Source organism: Pezoporus wallicus, unplaced genomic scaffold (assembly GCF_028554395.1).
Source record: "Pezoporus wallicus isolate ANWC-B61680 ecotype Strahan unplaced genomic scaffold, APGP_CSIRO_Pwel_v1 contig_11646, whole genome shotgun sequence".
NCBI classification, from domain to species: domain Eukaryota; kingdom Metazoa; phylum Chordata; class Aves; order Psittaciformes; family Psittacidae; genus Pezoporus; species Pezoporus wallicus.
The window spans coordinates 774,021-792,837 of record NW_026642060.1 but is presented as its reverse complement, the minus strand read 5'-3'; the positions used below and the strand labels follow the sequence as shown (position 1 = coordinate 792,837).

The 18,817-nt window shown below is 48.6% G+C and overlaps 1 protein-coding gene across 1 annotated transcript; it reads left to right on the top strand.

Moving 5' to 3' along the window:
* The first annotated feature begins 835 nt into the window (after window positions 1–835).
* PTPN22 (protein tyrosine phosphatase non-receptor type 22) lies at window positions 836–17,142 on the top strand. The gene is made up of 21 exons (XM_057426911.1): window positions 836–1,045; window positions 3,563–3,671; window positions 3,936–4,012; window positions 4,908–5,003; window positions 5,465–5,503; window positions 5,834–5,905; window positions 5,998–6,057; window positions 6,460–6,602; window positions 7,058–7,124; window positions 7,995–8,072; window positions 9,012–9,104; window positions 10,442–10,518; window positions 11,313–12,073; window positions 13,061–13,168; window positions 13,311–13,441; window positions 13,963–13,990; window positions 14,365–14,445; window positions 14,835–14,938; window positions 15,596–15,626; window positions 16,332–16,409; window positions 17,078–17,142. The coding sequence occupies exons 1-21, from the start codon at window positions 959–961 to the stop codon at window positions 17,140–17,142; spliced, it is 2,385 nt and encodes a 794-aa protein (XP_057282894.1). The 5' UTR covers window positions 836–958.
* The last annotated feature ends 1,675 nt before the right edge of the window (window positions 17,143–18,817 follow it).

Genomic DNA, 18,817 nt, shown 5'->3' with positions numbered 1-18,817 from the left:
GTCCCAGCACCCTGTCCAGCCAGAGTTTAACAGTGTCCAATGTTGGGGAATCCACCACTTCCTTGGGGAGATTATTCCAATGGCTGGTTGTTCTCACTGGGGAAAACTTTCCTCTTGAGTCCAGTCAGAATCACCCCAGGAGTAACTCGTGCCCATCACCCCTTGTCTTTTCCATGGGACTCCTTGTCAAAAGGGAGTCTCTGTTGCCTTTGTAGCCACCCTTTAAATACTGGCACATGGTGACAAGGTCCCCCCGAGCCTTCCCCAGACTGAAAAGATCCAGCTCCAGCTCTCAGCCTTTCCTCCCACAGCTTCCCAGACCTTGGCTCATCTTTGTGGCCCTTGTCTGGACCCTCTTGAACCTGTCCACATCTTTTTTGTATAGCAGTTGTGCAGCTCAAGTGAGTAACATGTGCAAGCCAGGTTCAGGTGCTCAGCATCTCCCTGATGTATTCTTCCACTATTCTGCAGTTCATGTGGAAAGCAGGGTAATTTGTAAGCGCAAAGGGGAGCTGTGGATTTTGCATGCTGGTTTGGGGACTCTTCTTGTTGCAGCATGTTCTAAGTCTGAAGCCTGGCAGTGAAGCGCAGACCCCAGGGCCTGGATGCTGCTGGTGATGGCTGGACATAGTCCTTAGAGAACTGGGATGCTGGGGTGCGTGGCTCTGGTCTCCACCATCTGACCACCTTGGTGGCACAGCTCCGGGCTGCCCCCCCCTTGCTGTGATGCTCACATGAAGCGCGTCTGCTTTTAAAAGGAGGGCCCCAGGTTGTGTGTTGCTCTTTGCTATTTGGCCACGGTATCTGTTACGTACTAATTTCCCTTCAGCCTTGTGCTGAAGTTGGTAAACCACAGCCTGCCGCCAGGGCTCTCCGGGCTGGTGCTTTCCGCTGCCGTGCGCTCTTGACATGTCTGTTCCCAGCTGGGACAGCTCGGTCGTGCTCAGTCTCCGGCAACATGGACCAAAGGGAGATTGTGCTGCAAAACCTGGAAAGGGCACAAAGCAAGAAGCTCAACCGAGAGAAGTTTGCCGAGGAGTTTTCGGTGAGTTCGCCTCGGGCACAGGTTTGTTTCAGTTGGCTCTAAAGGGAACTGCTCAGTCGCTGCTCAAGCGGGGATGTGATTTGCATGTGACAATAAGACTTCTATGAATTTCGCAGCACAAAGAGCCACGGGAGGTAACTGGGGTGAAAGGGATGTAAAGACATGAGAGCAATTGAATAGTTTGCTTTTTACACAATTACCTGAGTGCTTCCTGTTTTCTCCCTTGTGAATGTGCTGCTCAGGACAGTTTCACTTTGCCTGGTAGTGGAACTGGGGATACAGTGAGGAATACGGAGGTGCTGCCCCTTCTCCCCACTGCAATCTGTGATACCCTTCTTCCTGTCAGGGATCTCCAGCTCGCACTTGTCATAGCTTTTCCCCCTTTCCTTTCATCTGTGCCACCTGCAGAGTGCAGCGGGTGTTCAGAGGAACACCCTGTGGGCCTGAGGTTGTCCCACCTCTCACTGGTACTGGGTGCCTTGGCTAAGGCGTGAGTAGGCTGCAGCCTGAGCCCCTGGATGGGCTGTTTCCCCAGCGCTGCGCTGGCTGTGTGGCAGGGCTCATGCATGCATCCTCAATGGGTGCGTGTGCCTGACATCCACCAGTGCCCCTCTCAGAAACTGATTTCTTGTTCCCTCAGTGCAAAACTAGCAGAAAATGCCGATGGTTCTCACCCTCCCCTGCATTCTGCAGTGTCATAGAATCATAGAATAGTTAGGGTTGGAAAGGACCTTAAGATCATCCAGTTCCAACCCCCCCACCATGGGCAGGGACACCTCACACTAAACCATCTCACCCAAGGCTTTGTCCAACCTGGTCTTGAACGCTGCCAGGGATGAAGCATTCACAACCTCCCTGGGCAACCCATTCCAGTGCCTCACCACCCTAACAGGAAAGATTTTCCTCCTTAGATCCAATCTAAACTTCCCCTGTTTAAGTCCAGCTGGCTGAGATCAGTGCAGTGCGCTGATCTGTGAGCTCTCTGACATCTTTGGGTGGCAAACCACTGTCCCCCAGTTAAAGCTGGTGACTGGTGCTGGCTGTTGGAGGAAGGTTGCTTGGCAGGCTGGCTGAGCTGCTCTGACAAGCAAAGGCATTGCCCATCTTTAGCAGACGTAGGGAAGGGTAAAACTGGTCCATTTGTAAGATCTGAGCTGTCTCAAACACCAGAATAACCACTGGCTCCGAGCTGCCCCCCTGACAAGGGCTGCATCAGGCAGTGGTCCCCGGGGAAGGTGTAGAGGTTACTTAGTTCTCACAAGATCCAGCCCTGCTTTGTCATAGCAGCGAAGGCTGGCACTTCAAAGACTTGGGAAAAGCTTAGTGCTTGGTTTCCAGGTGTCTGGGCTGGAGGGAAGTGGTTCATCTGAGCTTGCAATGACAGGCTGTTGTTCCATGGAACAAAGTGCTGTCACAGGTTGCTGAATTTCCCCCTCTTGCTGCTGTGCTTAGGGCTGGGCTGTGCAGGCTGCCAGGCCCTCAGGCATGGGCTAGTTCTAGCAGCCACATGTACAGCTAATTTCCTGACCAAAAAGGAAGGTGGAAATAGTCAAGGCTGCATTTCCCCTTGTACTGGGAAGAGATCCCTCCAGGGTGACCTGAGCTGCTACCACTTTGGCAAGCACAGAAGCCTTAACAGGCAGCGGCAATGACTTGCTTTTCCCAACTGGGTGGTGGGAAAGGGAGATTTGCCCTATAGTTGTAGAGACACCAATTAGAGAAACATCCCTTTGTTGTAAATCAAAAGCACCCCTTGGTGACAGAAAAGTGGTGAGGTAGACAGAATATTATGAAAGAAAAAACACAGCAAGGATGGTGCTTTTGAAGTTGCTGCTAACAAACAGTGCCTTATTTAGAAGCTGATGCCAGTGAAATAAAAGTCGATGCTTTGGCAGGAAAAAAGATGCTTGAACTCTCCAAAAGCACTGCAGCAGTATCTTGGAAATGAAAGAGATGAGGGATTCTTACCCCTAAAGGTCTATCCTAGGACTCCTCATTTCTTTTTCATCAGTGCCCAGAACTGCTTTGCTCTGTGCTCTTTAGTAGCTTGAGCATTGCTGCTTGCAGCTACAGACGGGAGCATCTTCACCAAAGGGAGAAAAATCATTTGATTTATCTGTCTTTTCTGATGCCATTTGTTAAAGGTGGTTTAACATTGCTGCTCCTCTTATCTGGGTGCCATTTATACCGAGAATGATTCCCCTGTGTCTCACTTATTTGTGAGGGCGATGCTTTATGTGCTGGATAAATGCATCATTATTTCACTTCAGAAGCCTACGTGCCTGAGCCTCATGGAGGCACTGCCTCAGCACACAATTTCCATTGCTCAGAAGCCTGTGCTGGGACTCTCCGGTGGCTTCTGTCTCTATTTTTGCTCTGAGTACCTTGTGAAAAGCCACTTAGGAAAGAATTAATGGTGCACACTTGCTTTGTGTCACCGAACCTGACCCCTGTACGCTCAAGTAGTATGTTGTATGTAGCACATCTGCTGTAATTTGTTCCCTTCTTTCATCACAGAAGCTGAAAAGGCAGTCAACAAAGTACAGATCAGATAAAATCTACCCTACAGCAGCATCTGAGCAACCAGAGAACATCAAGAAGAACAGATACAAGGATATCTTACCCTGTAGGTTGGAGTATGTTCTTATTCAGCCTTTTTTTATTCCTAGCTCAACACTTCTCATCCTCCAGCTGCCTGCACAGTTGCTCATATGGGAGCATGTAGCTGGCTGCCAGTTGGCCTTAAATTAGTGGCAATTCCACGCAGGAGGAGGCATCAGCTGCTCTGGGATGAGCTCTCTGATGTACACCTTTTGCTGCAGTCTGAGGAGCTCAGCTGCCATTAGAGATGAACAGTAATTGCTGCTGCTTCTGCTTTTGTGCCTTGCAGTTGACCACAGCAGAGTGGAGCTGTCCCTGATTACATCCGATACAGATTCTCATTACATCAATGCCAACTTCATCAAGGTATTGCTACGTTCATGGGGCTTTGCTGTGCAGAGGTGTTAACAGCAGCTGTTAGTGCAGCAGTTTCTGGGCTGTGCTGAGGGGTAACTGAGGTAAAGATGTGGACAATCAGTGAGCCCTTCAAACAGCCCTTGCAGCATACAGGCCCTAGGCTACAGAGCAAGGGATGCGCGGGGAGGGCAGGCAAGGGACCACAGGGCAGGTGGTGGAACAGTTTGTGGTTCACAGCCCTGGCTTCCTTGCTGCTGTTACTGCCTTTGGTGGGTGACAGTGGTGCAAAATTGCCTGTGGCCAGAATCACCTTGCCTGAAACCAGTGCACAGGCAGGAAGTCTTGCACTGCAGCATGGCTGAGACCCGCTTCAGCAGCAAGCAAGAGCATAGGTCAATGCAGGCTGGTTCTCCATCAGCAGCTCCATGTGTTTTGGGACTCTTCCTTCACTCATAATCCCTCTCTGATAGACAGGAAGTTTCCTTCATTCTCCACCATTCTGACCAAGGGCTCTGTGTAACCTGTCTGCAGAAGAGCAGATCTTCACATGGTTTGTTCTCTGGCCAACAGCCACAGATATGCCAAGCTGCACACTGCAGAGCCAGAGCAGATGTGGTAACATCACCATCAAGCTCCCAAATGCACCGCAAGTACTGGTGGCTCTGGGAGCAGATCCCACCTCAAGCCAGTTTCCTGGCTTGGGTCTGCCTTTGGGAGGTTTGCACACCGTTGGTTTCTGGTTGCTTCATTTAATGTAGGTGCTTAAAATTTAACTATATAAAAGCCCTTCCAAATGATGAATGGGCTCCTTGAGTAGAAGTAAGATTCAGAAAGAAGAACGACTTTATTTCTGCTAGTGGACTGTAGAAAGATGTCTCCATGTCTGATTTGAATGCTGTTTTAGGGCGTCTATGGGCCAAGAGCTTACATTGCAACGCAGGGTCCCCTCCCCACTACTGTCATTGACTTTTGGAGGATGATTTGGGAGTATGAAGTCCTGGTAAGGTGCAGATTTAGATGCCTTTTTTCTGTGTGTGTGTAGTATTTGTTGGGGGGGGTGGGGTGTTTTTGGGGGTTGTTTTTTTTGTTTGGGTTTTTTTTTGGTATGTTTTTTGGTATATTTTGTGAAAAGTTGTCCATCCTGAAGACCTTTTTGACTAAGCAGACAGTGGGAGTGTCAGGGTTTTACTCCAGGTGTTGTAATGTGTGCCCCATGGGCCCCCTCCACACACACTGAGACAGGAATCTGCCCGTGGCTGTCTACACTCGGGCTCTGAGTGGGGAAGGTCCTTGCACCCAGGCTGTGGATTATGTCCCAGGTTTGATTTCCCAGGTCTCTGGGAAGGGCAGCCCACCGAACTTCCTCACTGCTGCTAAGTACCCACAAGTGATGCGCTGGATTTTGCTGCCTGGATAAGAAGCTTGGGTTCAGGCTTTTCTAATGCATCTTTTTTTCTGCAGATTGTGGTCATGGCTTGCATGGAGTTTGAAATGGGAAAGGTGAGTAATGTGTCAGAGATGGCCTATGCCGTGACAGTGCCAGGGCAGGGTGGGGAGATGCAGTTTGGAATAAACCTTAGTAGCAACAGCAAGTTTCTTCTTGATTCAAGATGTTTCCTGAGTGTCCAGCTGCAGATTTTTAAACCATTCCCAGTAGTGCAGCTGGCCTCTTTGGAAGGGAAAGAGCAGCAGTGATGGCTCCAGGGAAGAGGAGGCTGCTGCAAGAGCCAGGCCTCCTCCCAGCACAACTTTTGTCCTGCAGAGTGAGGCAGGAGATGGTGTGGGTGGGCTGGTGCTGAATAACCAAATACATCCTGCTTCTCACTGCAGAAGAAATGCGAGCGGTACTGGGCAGAGGTGGACGGCTCTCCCTTGCAGTGCGGTCCTTTCTCCATTGCCTGTGTGAGTACCGCTGCCACCAGCACCACGTCACAGCACCATGTGCTGGAAACTCGTGTCATCTGCAGAAAACGTGACTCCAACTTGTTCTGCAGGAAGCTGAAGAGAAGAAAAATGAGTATGTGATTAGGAGGTTAAAGGTGACCCTGAATGAGGTAAGGAGGAGAGGACACCAGCTTCCCCTGCCCGTGCTGACATCCAGGTCTCGCCCAGGGGAGCCGCAGCAGCATCCCCTTGGTGGCACAGGGTGGCCCCAGACCCTGACAGTGCTCCTAGAGTCATAGAATGGACAGGCTGGAAAAGCCCTTTAAGCTCATCCAGTACAACCATTCCCCAGCACTGCCAAGGCCACCGCTAACCCATGGCACTAAGTGCCACATCTACATGACTTCTAAATACCTCCAGGGATGGTGACCGCAGCCCTGCCCTGGGCAGCCTGTTCCAATGCCTGAGCACCCTTTGGGGAAGGAATTGTTCCTCAGCTCCATCTAAACCTGCCCTGGTGCAGCTTGAGGCCCTTTCCTCTTGTCCCATCCCTTGTTACTCTTCTCTTGCAGGAAATCCGCACCGTCCACCAGTTCCACTACAAAAACTGGCCTGACCACAATGTGCCCTCATCCATTGACCCCATCCTGGAGCTCATTGGCGAGATTCGCTGCTACCAGCCAGGTGACAGTGTCCCCATCTGCATCCACTGCAGGTGGGTGAGTGGTCACTGGTAGGGAAGCACTGCAAGTCCTCAGTCCTCCATGCTCTTTCTTCTTGAGCGGCCACAGGGAGGGTGGAAGTGGGGGCAAGCCTGCACCAAGCTTCTCTTGTAGGGAGTCCTCTGAGGACAGCTAACACAGCTGAGTGGCAGGAAAGGAGACAGCAGCAGGCCAGCAATAGCATGTGTACTTAAGAGACCATCAACACTGGGCATGTCCATGCCCTACCACAGGAGGACTGAGCCTGTTTGCAGGAGCATGGGATGCACCTTCCCACGTGCAGCAGAGCCGTACATGGGGTGGATGAAGCTGCACAGGGCTGTCCTGAAGGTCTGCACCCCCTGCAGTGTGGGATGGGAGGGTCACAGGAGGTTGTGGATCTTGTCAGCAAACACAGCATGCCACCCTCTGAGCTCTGCCAGCAACCCTGCTGTCACTGTCATTGCAGTGCAGGCTGTGGGAGAACAGGAGTCATCTGTGCAATCGACTACACCCAGAAGCTGCTGAGGGACAGGGTGAGTGTCAGCCTGGTCTGTGCCTCCCTACAGCATCCGCCTGCAGCAGCGCTCCATCTCTCTGCCTCCTCCTTGCCTCCAATCTCCCCTCAGTCTCCCTTTTACCCCTTCTGAATACATACAGATGTATTTCAGATTACAGCCACGAATGCAAACTCCCTGCAGCCTGACTGGAGAATGGCAGTGGTCAAACCAGCGATATCCCATTCCCAGTTTGTGCTGCTTCTCTCTAGGTTCTGCATCAGTCCATTGCCATTGCTCTCTTCCCCATCCCAATGGGAGTAGTCCCTGATGCTTGTACTGATGGGGCAGCGCTCCCATTGCGCTTTCTGGCAGGCCCTTTAGATCATGGAGCATGGCTCTGGGCTGGCCTTCAGTCTTCAAGATGACTTTGCTGGCTGCATTTGTCTCCCTGCACTTAAGCATCAGAAACCCAGCATTTCCAAACTAAAATCTTGCTTAAAAGATGTGTGTTTCCAAACTAAAATCTTGCTTAAAATCTTGCTTAAAAACGGATGTGAAGTAATCCCTGTCCATGCAGCAGTCTCCTGGGATGCAGAGGAGAGGCTGCTCTCTGTGCTACAGCAACCCTGAACCCACTGATCTGGGAAACCAGTGTCTTGTCTTTCATGCCATTCACAGCTGTTACCAATGCTGGTATCAAAAGTGTATTTGCTATGCAGTGCAAGGCAGGAGGGAGGAGGAAAGCTGTTTCCTAATGAAAAAACAGCACTTCAAGCAGGTCTTTGGTTAAAACCTTCTGCAATGGCAGCCCTGGAGTTTGGACCCTTCTCTAAGCTGCATCATGGTGTGGAAGCTGCTTGCAATTGGACCTGTCTGTACCTTTGTGTCTTTTCTCTTTCTTGCAAGATCGTTCCAGTGAACTTCAGTGTTTTTAGCCTGATCCAGGAAATGCGCACACAAAGGCCTTCCATAGTGCAGACCAAGGTATGCCTGGGAAACTTCACCTACTGGGATCTCAGGTGTTCATACTGGGACCTCAGCTGCTCCCCAGGAGGGTCCGCAATGAGTTCCTGCTCAGCCTGGAGAAGAGAAGCTGCATGGAGACCTCAGAGCAGCTTCCAGTGTCTGAAGGGGGCTACAAGGATGCTGGGGAAGGACTCTTCATTAGGGACTGGAGTGACAGGACAAGGGGTGATGGGTTCAAACTGAAACAGGAGAAGTTCAGGCTGGAGATAAGGAAGAAGCTCTTCCCTGTGAGGGTGCTGAAGCACTGGCACAGCGTGCCCAAAGAATTGGTGAATGCTCCATCCCTGGCAGGGTTCAAGGCCAGAGTTGGCCAGGTTCAAGGTTGGACATAGTCTTGAGCAACATGGTTTAGTGTGAGGGGTCCCTGGCCATGGCATGGGGGTTGGAACTGGATGATCTTAAGGTCCTTTGCAACCCTAACCATTCTGTGATTCTATGTGATTCTATGAAACACAGAGTGGTTGTGCTGCTGGGGACTGGAGTGGGCAGATGTCCTGCAAGGTCCTTCTTCTGAACAGCAGATTGATTTGGCAGAAACTAATTTGATAGCTGAGCATTTCCCTGTTCACTGCTGGAGCTCAGTGCTTGCAGTCTGATCTATCAAATGTGAATGCTGTGAAACCAGGGACTGGCCAGGAAATCGAGTGGGAACTCAGCTGAGAAGCTGAGAGGAAGCTCAGGGCAGACCAGCATTGCTTGTGCACCCAAAAACCCCCAAGAGCTTCGGTCTGAACCCTGTGAAAGCTGTGGCTTCTATGCCTTCTGAGAATTTACCTTATTGATGGACCGGAAAGTGGCAGCTTCTCTCAGGGGCTGCTGCTTGATTCGGGTAACAGGTGACCAGTGGAGTGCTGCAGATGCTGGCTCTCACGTGCGGTTTATCTGTCTGGAACACAGGAGCAGTATGAGCTGGTTTATGATGCGGTGATTGAGCTCTTCAAAAGGCAGATTGAAGCACTCGATGCCCAGGAAGACTCTGCTGCTTCCCAGGTAAGAGTCCCCAGGAGAAACACACCTCAGGCACACCAGCTCCAACCTTGATGCCTTCTGTAGAGGTCTCCTCTGCGGAGCTGGAATGAATCCCCATGTTTTCTACTATCCTTGATGCCCAAACTGAGTCTCTTTTCAAGTTAGCACATGAGAATCCAGCTGTTTCCCTGAAGGAGCAATGCTTATCACAGGATTTAGCCTCAAGCAAGAGCTAAATTTCCTTCAGTCTCAGGCCCATTTTCTGTAGATGTTCATGATTGTTTAATGTAATGAGTGAATAGAAAGCACCAGCTTTCTAGAGCAGCAGCTGATTTCCATGTGGATATGCCAGTGAGAGACTTGTTTTCATGGAGTGCTTGCAAGTGACAGGATGACTTTCAGTCTAGGCTGGGAAGCTTGGGTGCACAAGGTGGTATGGCTAGGAGTATTAGCCTGCAGTACAGGGGTATGCGAGTGAGGCAATTGTCATTGCAGCCTGTCTGTGGGAGACAGAAGGCTAAAATGTCTTGTGAAAACCATGTCAAAGCCCTTCACATCTGATACACCTCCAAGGAAAAACAACAGGAACATCCAAACATCCATGGTTAAGCTTTGCTTTTGTTGTTCTCCTGTGACTGCTGGCACAAACCTTGCCTTTCCTGTGTAGCTGTTTGCAAGCTGGCTGAAGAAAATGCATTGCAAAGGCTAAAGGTTACAGTTAGCTTGTTTTGTCAGAGGCTTTTGTCTAAAGGATTGGGAACAGGATCCTGCTATGGGACTTGTACCTCAGTTTTGCCAGGGGATCCGCAGGATGTTCCAAGCCAGAGCTGCATGAGGAAAGAGCTGTGAAGAGCCTCTTTCTGTGAGTTGTGAACAGTCTGTAAGCAAAGGACATGCAAGAGCAGGTTGACATAAAACGCAGGAAATGGTTCAAGTCTAGATGTGATTTTGTAGCGCCTGGCCAGACCTCTTCCCTGCCTAAACCTTATGGCCCTCTGAAAGCACTTTTCAGAGCAGAGGGGATGAGCACAACGTGAAGTGTCACAAATGAAGCCAGTGCCCAGGTAGCCAGACTGGGGGGGTCCTGCAGGCAGAGTGGTCTGTGCAGGCTGTTTTGCAGGTGTCTGGAACAGCTGGATGGTTGGACAGCTTGATGGGCTCTCCCAGGAACTGCTGCTCAGGAAGTCCTGCACCCAGTTTTCAGCTCCAAGTTGGTGTTTTCAAGTTGGCGTTTGTCATTTCCAAACTGCATTAATAATTCAAAGTAGTTGGCCCAAATTCCAGGTCCTGAAATAGGCTGTTTGTGTTCTTTGCATTTTTCTTCCTCACTCTTGTTTTCTAACCTTCTCTTTCACTAGGTGCAAGCAAAGCATCCTGCAGCCAAGCCACTTCTGAGTCCAGTGGAAGATATTTATTCCCTGAGTTTATTAACATGGTAAGGCCATAGCACAGGTACCCCCTGCGCTGGTGTTTTCAGTCACCCGCAGGATTTCAGGAAGGGCATTTTTTAGTGTGTGTTTTGTGACACAGTTCTCTTTGAATGCTGCATTTCAGCTGTCAGCAGGATCTGCAGCCTCCCTTGAGTCCCACTTTGACTCTCATGTTTGCTCCTAACGTAATTCCTGCTCTTATTGATGTGTCTCCAAGACTGAGTCCCAGTCTCTTCCCTGCATGCCATCCTGTGTCTCGCTCTTCTGCCCTTGGGCATGTTTCATGGTTTTCCTATATATGAACTGAAAACACCTTGCAGAGCAGTATAAAGAGGCTCACACACATGGAGACACCCCAGTGCTGGTGCATCTCAGCCCTCTGCCTGGAGCTGTGCTCCTAGATTGCTCCCATCTTTCATCTGCATGGGCTGCTCCAGTGCCTCTTGCTGTAGCAATAGGAAGCCTGAGAAGTCCCATTTGCCAACATGGGCAGCTTCAGAGGGTGACAGGATCTTCCTGCAGGCATGGTTTGGTTTGCAGTGTCTGCTTTCCATAAATAATTTTGGGGTTTGGTATAGTTTACCTTCCTAAAGGGGCCTTCTCTGTTCACCATTTAATGGTGTTCAAATGGGGCACTAGGGTCCTTCCCTGCACTCCTTGCTTGAGGCTGAGCTGGGCTCTGCATTCTTGGGGGATGGATCTGATCTTAGGAGCAATGTCATGGGGCCTTGTTAATAGGCTAACAGAGGTTTCTGAGTACTAGATGGCTTTGACTCCACATCACGGTGCTTTGTTGCAGTTCAGAGCAAGAGAAGCAAGATGTGCATCAGCGCCTTCCTCCAGTGGTACAAAGCAAAGCATCTCTGACATCGTTGTCTGCCACAGGAGTACAGGAGAGCTCTGCATGTGGAGTCCCTCCCATCAGACAAGCCATCTCCTTCAGCACTTTGAACTGCATCACCTGCAGGAAGGCAGCAGCCACTGAGGAGTGGGGCACTGGGGATGCTTTTCATAAGCACCATAGTTTGGATTTCAAGCACATCTCTTCTGAGCAGCTGCTTCTGAACCTGGAGCCAACGGGAGCAGGCAGGAGAGGAGCTCACAGCAGGGCACCTCTGACATGGGCTGCATCGACCCCTTTTGTGCTGGCACAGCAGGGAGAAGGCTGGGAACGGGACAGAGGGGATGCAAAGCCTGGTTTGAGTTCACGGTTGCCAAATGCCTGTTCCTCAAGCTTTCAGATGAAGAAGCAGGATGGATTTTCTCCTGTTGAGCTGAACCACTTGAGACAAGAAGCATACGGCCCTCCAAAGCACAGGGACCGTGGGCAACGTCCTCACTCTTGCTTCTGCTCAGCAGACGACCCCTACTTCTCTTCACTCTCCCCAGATGAACCCATGTCCTCGGTGTTTACTGAGTGCTTTGCACAGAGCCAGGATGCACTTCTCCTTCCTTGTGCTGTGAGTGCTCCACCACAGCCTGCTGTGGCCAGCTCCTTACCATCCAGATCCGCATCCCACCACACTCACCTGCTGCAGGATGAGAGGATATCCTCCCTGAGTAAGTGGTGTGGCATGTGATGAACTGGGTTTGGTCCCTCTGGGTTGTGGTGCACAGGAGGGGGGTGGCGAATATTGGCTTTTGGTGTCCAGGCAGGGCTGTAGCTGTTCCTTGGGACTGCGTTTCCATGGGAGCTGAGGGAGCAGCTGGTTTCATCCTCACACTCGTTTCTTCCTGCCTTAAATTTTTCCTATAAAAACAAACCAACACTTTCAGAACAGCCTGATTTGGGGGTTTGCATTACCCAGCTGCTCTGGACTCCTGTGTCAACCTTGGTACAGCTCGCAAAGGCAGGCAGGGACTGGTGCCAACCAGTCCTTAAAACAAGAGTGCTCCAAGAAAAGATCAGAAAGCTCCCAGAAATGGTTTTCTCTGAGGATCTAGTTTCCAGCTGAAAACCCACTCCTTCCTGTAGTGTTGTGCAGCGGGATGCTGACATCCCACTGACGCTGAGAGAGCCAGGACTTTAACATCAGTTTTTTGCCCAGTTCTGTAGCCCTAAAACCATGACCTGCAGTATGTAGAAGGTAAAATTAATTCTTTGGTCTTTTCAGTCCTGGCCCAGTTGGATATTTCCCACTCTCCACAGCTTTGGCATCTGCTCAGCTTTGTCCTACTCAGGCCATTTAGCATTCAGTGTCACAACAGTGTGCTCCTTATCTAGATGCTAGAGACTCGGGAAGTTATGGGAGTTGCAGCACAAGCCAAGCAGCAATGGTACTGCCAGCTGTGGGCTTGGCTGTGTTCTGGGCTCTGTGCAACGGGAATTCTGCAGGCAACACTGCTGGAAGTCTGCCCTTAGGGCCATGTAGCTAGGGACAGGTGAACTGGTCCCGAGGGCTATTTGGATCTTTAACTACAGTTTAGAGGTGTTTCACCACCATCTCTGGTGTGTGGTTGGGCAAGGGCAGCCAGCTCTTGAGTCTCCAAAAGGTCTGTAGGTCTGCTGCTGTGTTGTGCCATGCATGTCCCTGTCTCTCCAATCAGCCACACTGCCAGAGCCAGATGATGATGATGAGGATGATGATGATGATGATGATCCTCCACCCCTGCCTGAGCGAACCCCCGAGTCCTTTATCGTGGCCAGTGACTTCGGTAAGTGCATTTTAAAAAGCAGGGGCTAAGAAGGGCTCTGAGGGCTCTTCCCTTCTTTGTTTGGTACTGTAGCATCTGGCAGTGCCTTTGCCCTGGCTGCTTGGGATGGGAAACGACCTCTCTTGTGTTCCATTGCTTCCAGGACAATTTCCTCTGGCAACCTCTGATTTTCAGCTTCCAGCCAGAGATACACATGTCAGAACCTCTCTGGAGCAGAGCAGCAAGTCTCACTCAGAGGTGTTCGATGACTCAGTGAGACTGAGACCATGTAAGGTACAAAAGCGGCTTCCTACTTCTTCTCTAGCACTATCACTATGATGATTTCCTTCTTGTGTTTCCTTCTGCAAGACCCTGCTTTTAGCACTGTGTACCTTCCATAAATTATTTCAGGGCTCAGGACTGAATAGAAGAGGTGGTCTCAGTCAGGCTTCTCCTTACCAACACCTACTTTACTCCAAACATTATCTTCTGGGGTCTTTAATGCCATACATAGTCACTCGTTTAGAGAAGGATAACGAAGACAGGAAGTTAGTGATCCAGTGAGGTTTACACTGCCCTGGGGAACAGGCAAGAGCTGAACAAAATTAAGGCATCTTTGATCATAGTTTCAATTATAGCTTTGTAAAGTGAAACAATAAGGCGTAAGTCTATCTTCCATTACATGATATGGAGGTGTGTGTGGGAGGGTGTTTGCACATAACATCATTTCCTTGTCTTCTCTAGCTTGCCTGCGTGCAAGAGAATGACATTTGGTTGTGGGAATTATAAATACTTTCCCTGTTTTTTGTTTCCAGAGTGTGAAGCTTCGGAGCCCACAAGCAGGTATGAATTTAACGCTGGGATAAGCTATCTTTGAAGTAAGGTCTGCTTTGTACTGCTTTAGCAGATTTAGTCTTTAGGATTTGTGCTCAGTCAATGGAAAATTTGTGTTGCTAAATAGTTCTGCAACTAAATCATTTTAAACAGGACTAGAAGTTCTAGAACCAAAGGAACTGGTAGGTTTTTATTGCCTAATCAGCTCTCGCCTTGCCCTGTGCACTGTGATGTTCCTCATGGACCCTCAGGCTGAGGGTTGTCATTTGCTGCCTGCTGTGTGTTTCCTTTGAGATGACTGAGATGCTGAGGACCTCTCGGTGAGCTGTGATATGGGTATATTTAAAGCTAGGCAACCAGCTCTTTTATCTTTGCTTTCTCAGAGACAACCTGGGATTGCTCTAGCTCTCCTCCTCCACTTCCTGAAAGAACCCCGAACTCATTTGTTCTTGATGATGCTGCAAGTGAGTGACAAGTTCTTTTCTCAGCACATAACCAAGATCTTACACGTACACCTAAACCTGTAGATAGCTGAGGAGATCGTGGCCCCTTTGTTCAGAGCATTACCAACAGCAGCGCTTCAGGACTCGACTGCAGGAGAGTTGAGCAGATATAGAGAAAATAAATGCAACTGGAACACCCTGCTCTAGTGGAAGGTGTCCCTGCCCATGGCAGGGGGTTGGAACTGAATGAGCTTTAAGGTTCTTTCCAACCCAAACCACTTTGGGATTCAATGAACTAGGGGACCTGCTGGAAATGTTTGTAACTGCTGCATTAGAGGAAATGAAAAGCAACAAGAAAGGCAGAAGGATTCATGAAAGATCACTAAGAAGGTTCTTGTGTGTGTACCCAGGTCTGCAGCCTGCTCTAAGAAATCCTATGCGTCCTGAAGGCTTGGAGAGCAATGCTGCCATAACATCATCAAAAAAGTCTACTAACTGCTTCAGGAGAAGCAAGGTAAAAACAAGACAAGACAAAGCTATTGCAAATGGAGAGGGTGAGAAGAAGAGATCATTCTAGCCACAGCTATTGCTACTTTCTCACTGCTAACCTTGTGAAAATTGCCTGCTTTGAGACCCCCTTGTTTATGGCAAGGAAACCAGACTGCTAAACCCAGTCTGCAGTAGAACCTGCAACCAAACCCATTGCCTGCAGTAGGAACAGAGCAACACAGCTATGCCCATGCAAAGGGTTATTCCTTGGTGCTGTGTCCACCTGAAGCACCAGTTCCTCTGGGAAAAAAAGTTGCTCGAGTGGAGTCTGAGTGTGTCCTACGTGAGTCTGCTCATCAGCAGTCTCCTCTTGTGGCCCTAGTAAAGCATCCTCACGAGCAATTGTACTTGGGGATGTTATAGTTGGGCAGAAAAGCAGTTGAGGAAACAGCAAGAAGACTACAAACTGGTGACATTCAGGATGGCTGGAAAAGAGGCAGAGACAAAGTGAACGGCAGAAATCCGCCCTTCAGTCTCAGCTGCTAGGCACAATACTTTCTATGGGATGTGATACGTGTGTTTATCAGTAAATTCTCTTTATCATAGCAGCTGACCTATTGCTTGCTACATTTTTTTCCATCAAGCCTTCTTTTGCTTTTTTTTCTTATTTTTTTTTCCACAGAGCTTGAAAATACTGAAAAACATGAGGAAGAGTAAGTTTTTCAGGCTAACGTGCATCTTCCTGATGACTTTAAGCAAGTAAATAAGGAAATAGATGGGACTGAACTTCCGGGAACCTGAACTTGTGCAGTGTGAAACACTGCATGCCTGCCTACTTCGCAGTAGGACGCAGAGCTGGCCAGCTGAGTACCATCATATCTGTATAGCAATAGCTGCTCTAGGAGCATCCTAAGGGTGCCCTTGTAATGCCCTTGGGATACCCTGGGGACAGCTCCAGTGTACCTAAATTATCAAATTCCTCAGGTCATTCAAGACAGTGTTGTGGGACAAATAGTCCAAAACCGGAGGACAGGGGTACTGTGGGAATGTGAGTCCCATCCTGGGCTCTGCCCAATGTATTTGGAGGAGTTCCTCATTAGGTTTCCTTTGATCTAAAATGATGATGCTTGGCTTGAAAATAGGATTGTTCAAACTGTTTAAATCACTGAGCAAACAGTTTCCCAGTGGATTGCTCTGCAGTAGTACACTTGCTCCCTGCTACAAGCAAATAATGTTAAAACCATGTGGTACTCGGGCTCTGCTAGTGTGAAAGTACTTGATTTTGCCTCATGCTGGAAAATCATCCATGCCTGGTGCCATCGTGCCTACGGCAGTACGTGTCTTCCCTGTGTCAGAGTCCAGCTCTTCAGGGTATTACCCCAGTGACAAACTGCTTCAGCCTGATTTTTCGTTTCTAGGCATCTGTAGTCCATCTTCACTGACGAAAGCGCCAGATTCTGCCCCGTCAAACAGTTCCAGGTCCTTCCTTAACTTTGGTATGCTCTTCTTTTTGTATTCTTTTGTGTAGGAAGTGCCTGTTGTATGAAAACCTAAATGCAGGTACCAGGCAGTACGCTACCAAATGAGGAACATTGCAAGTAATGCTTGTTATTTTGTACACATTTACAACTTCATTTGCAAGCTGTTTAATGAACACATAAGGATGGAAAACACAAACGCTGAAACCTACTCTGACAAATGTTTCTTGGTGCGTGAGGAGGCTGAAGCACGTATTTGGCTCCCCTGTATCTGAAAGCTTTTATGTGGCAACAGAGACAGCAGAAGACAAATACAAAGCTGTAGCATTGCCATTAGGCTGCTGCCTTGTGTAATATGGCATGGGAGAAATACCATTTTCCATTTGAAAATCTACTAGAGAGCAAATATTTATTAGATTGTGCATAAAATCTAGTTACCTTGATATTCACGCTATAACGATGGTATTTTCTGACAGACATTTTTGGCATCATTTGACTTACAACTACAGGATGTTGCTTGTCTACCATGTTTTATATATATACACACACTCATAAATATGCATTAAAGTTTGGGAAAGAACTGAAATTACAAGTATTTTCAAGTACCGTGTTATTAAGGAATTACATAATCAACTTCTATAACATACAGAATTCGTTGCATTAAAGAAAAATGTCTTTTTTCCTAGGCTTTGCAAATCGATTTTCAAAACCTAAAGGACCAAGAAATCCACCACCAGCATGGGATATTTAGGTAATTGGCATTGTAGATTTGTAAGGCACTACTTGCTCATTCATTAACTAAAGTTTTGAAGTAAAGAAGAACATGAAAGTACCAGCAGGACAGCACCTTCAGTTAATTTATAGCAGGATGGAAATGAAAACCAGACCATTTTATGCTAAGGAGGGATAATTTTTTTGTTGTGTTTCGGAATGTATCCTCTGCAAAAGGATGGATTTGAGCTTTCTAAACCAGCAGAGCAAACTGGTGATAGGACCTAGTGAAGACTCCTGAATGATATGGAAGGCCAACAGCATGGACCAATGCAGAATGAGACTCCGGATGGTGCAGACACAGCATCTGCCTGACTTCACTCGTGTGTAGGTTTACCATAATGAAAGACAATTTAGGAGTCAAATTCCTTAAATGTTTACATCACTTGGGGTGACACGGACGAGCATCTCCAATTTCAGAAATAACTTTTCAGTTCTTTTTTCATCTGAGCAAATCAGATAATTTATCTAGGTTTTTGGTCAGTAAGACCCAAGATGCCAATTGATCACATAGAAACTAAACCGGTGTACCAGGCTGCAGAATTCCCTGACCAAACTGCCTCTGCTGTCTGGAAAATGACTTGGTATGATTATTTTTCTGTAGAAAGAAGAAAAAAAGAGGATTTCCTTTTTTTTTTTTTTATTTTTTTTTTTTAAATTAAAGGGAAAAAACCTACCTGGAAAATTGTCTTCAGTTGTGGGCCCCGCTATACAAAAAAGATGTGGACAGGTTCAAGAGGGTCCAGAGAAAGGCCACAAAGATGAGCCAAGGTCTAGGAAGCTGTGGGAGGAAAGGCTGGGAGCTGGATTTTTCAGCCTGGAGAAGGCTCAGGGGAGACCTTGTCACCATGTGCCAGTATTTAAAGGGTGGCTACACAGGCAACAGAGACTCCCTTTTGACAAGGAGTCCCATGGAAAAGACAAGGGGTGATGGGCACGAGTTACTCCTGGGGTGATTCTGACTGGACTCAAGAGGAAAGTTTTCCCCAATGAGAACAACCAGCCATTGGAATAATCTCCCCAGGGAAGTGGTGGATTCCCCAACATTGGACACTGTTAAGCTTTGGCTGGACAGGGTGCTGGGACATCAAGTCTAGGTCATGCTTTGCCTGGAAATGTTGGACCAGATGATACTTGAGTTTCCTTCCAAACTGGGATTCTGTGATTCAAAGAGGGATTTGGGGAATTTGTTTGAGAGCAATTTGCTGACTACTATGGGAAGAGAGACCTCAAGCTGGTTTAAAACTACTTTTGCTGGGGCAATGGCCAATACAGCCCAAAACCAAACTGCCTTATTTATGACTTGAAGATAGGCTGAGAAGGTTGGGGCTGTTCAGCCTGAAGAAGAGAAGCTGCATGGAGAAATCAAAGCACCTTCTAGTATCTGAAGGGGGGCTCTAAGGATGCTGGGAGGGACTCTTTATTAGGAACTGTAGTGACAGGACAAGGGGTGATGGGTTTAAACTGAAACAGGGGCAGTTTAGATTGGATCTAAGGAGGAAATTCTTTACTGTGAGGGTGGTGAGGCACTGGAATGGGTTGCCCTGGGAGGTTGTGAATGCTCCATCCCTGGTGGTGTTCAAGGCCAGCTTGGACAGAGCCTTGGGTGAGATGGTTTAGTGGGAGGTGTCCCTGCCCATGGCAGGGGGGTTGGA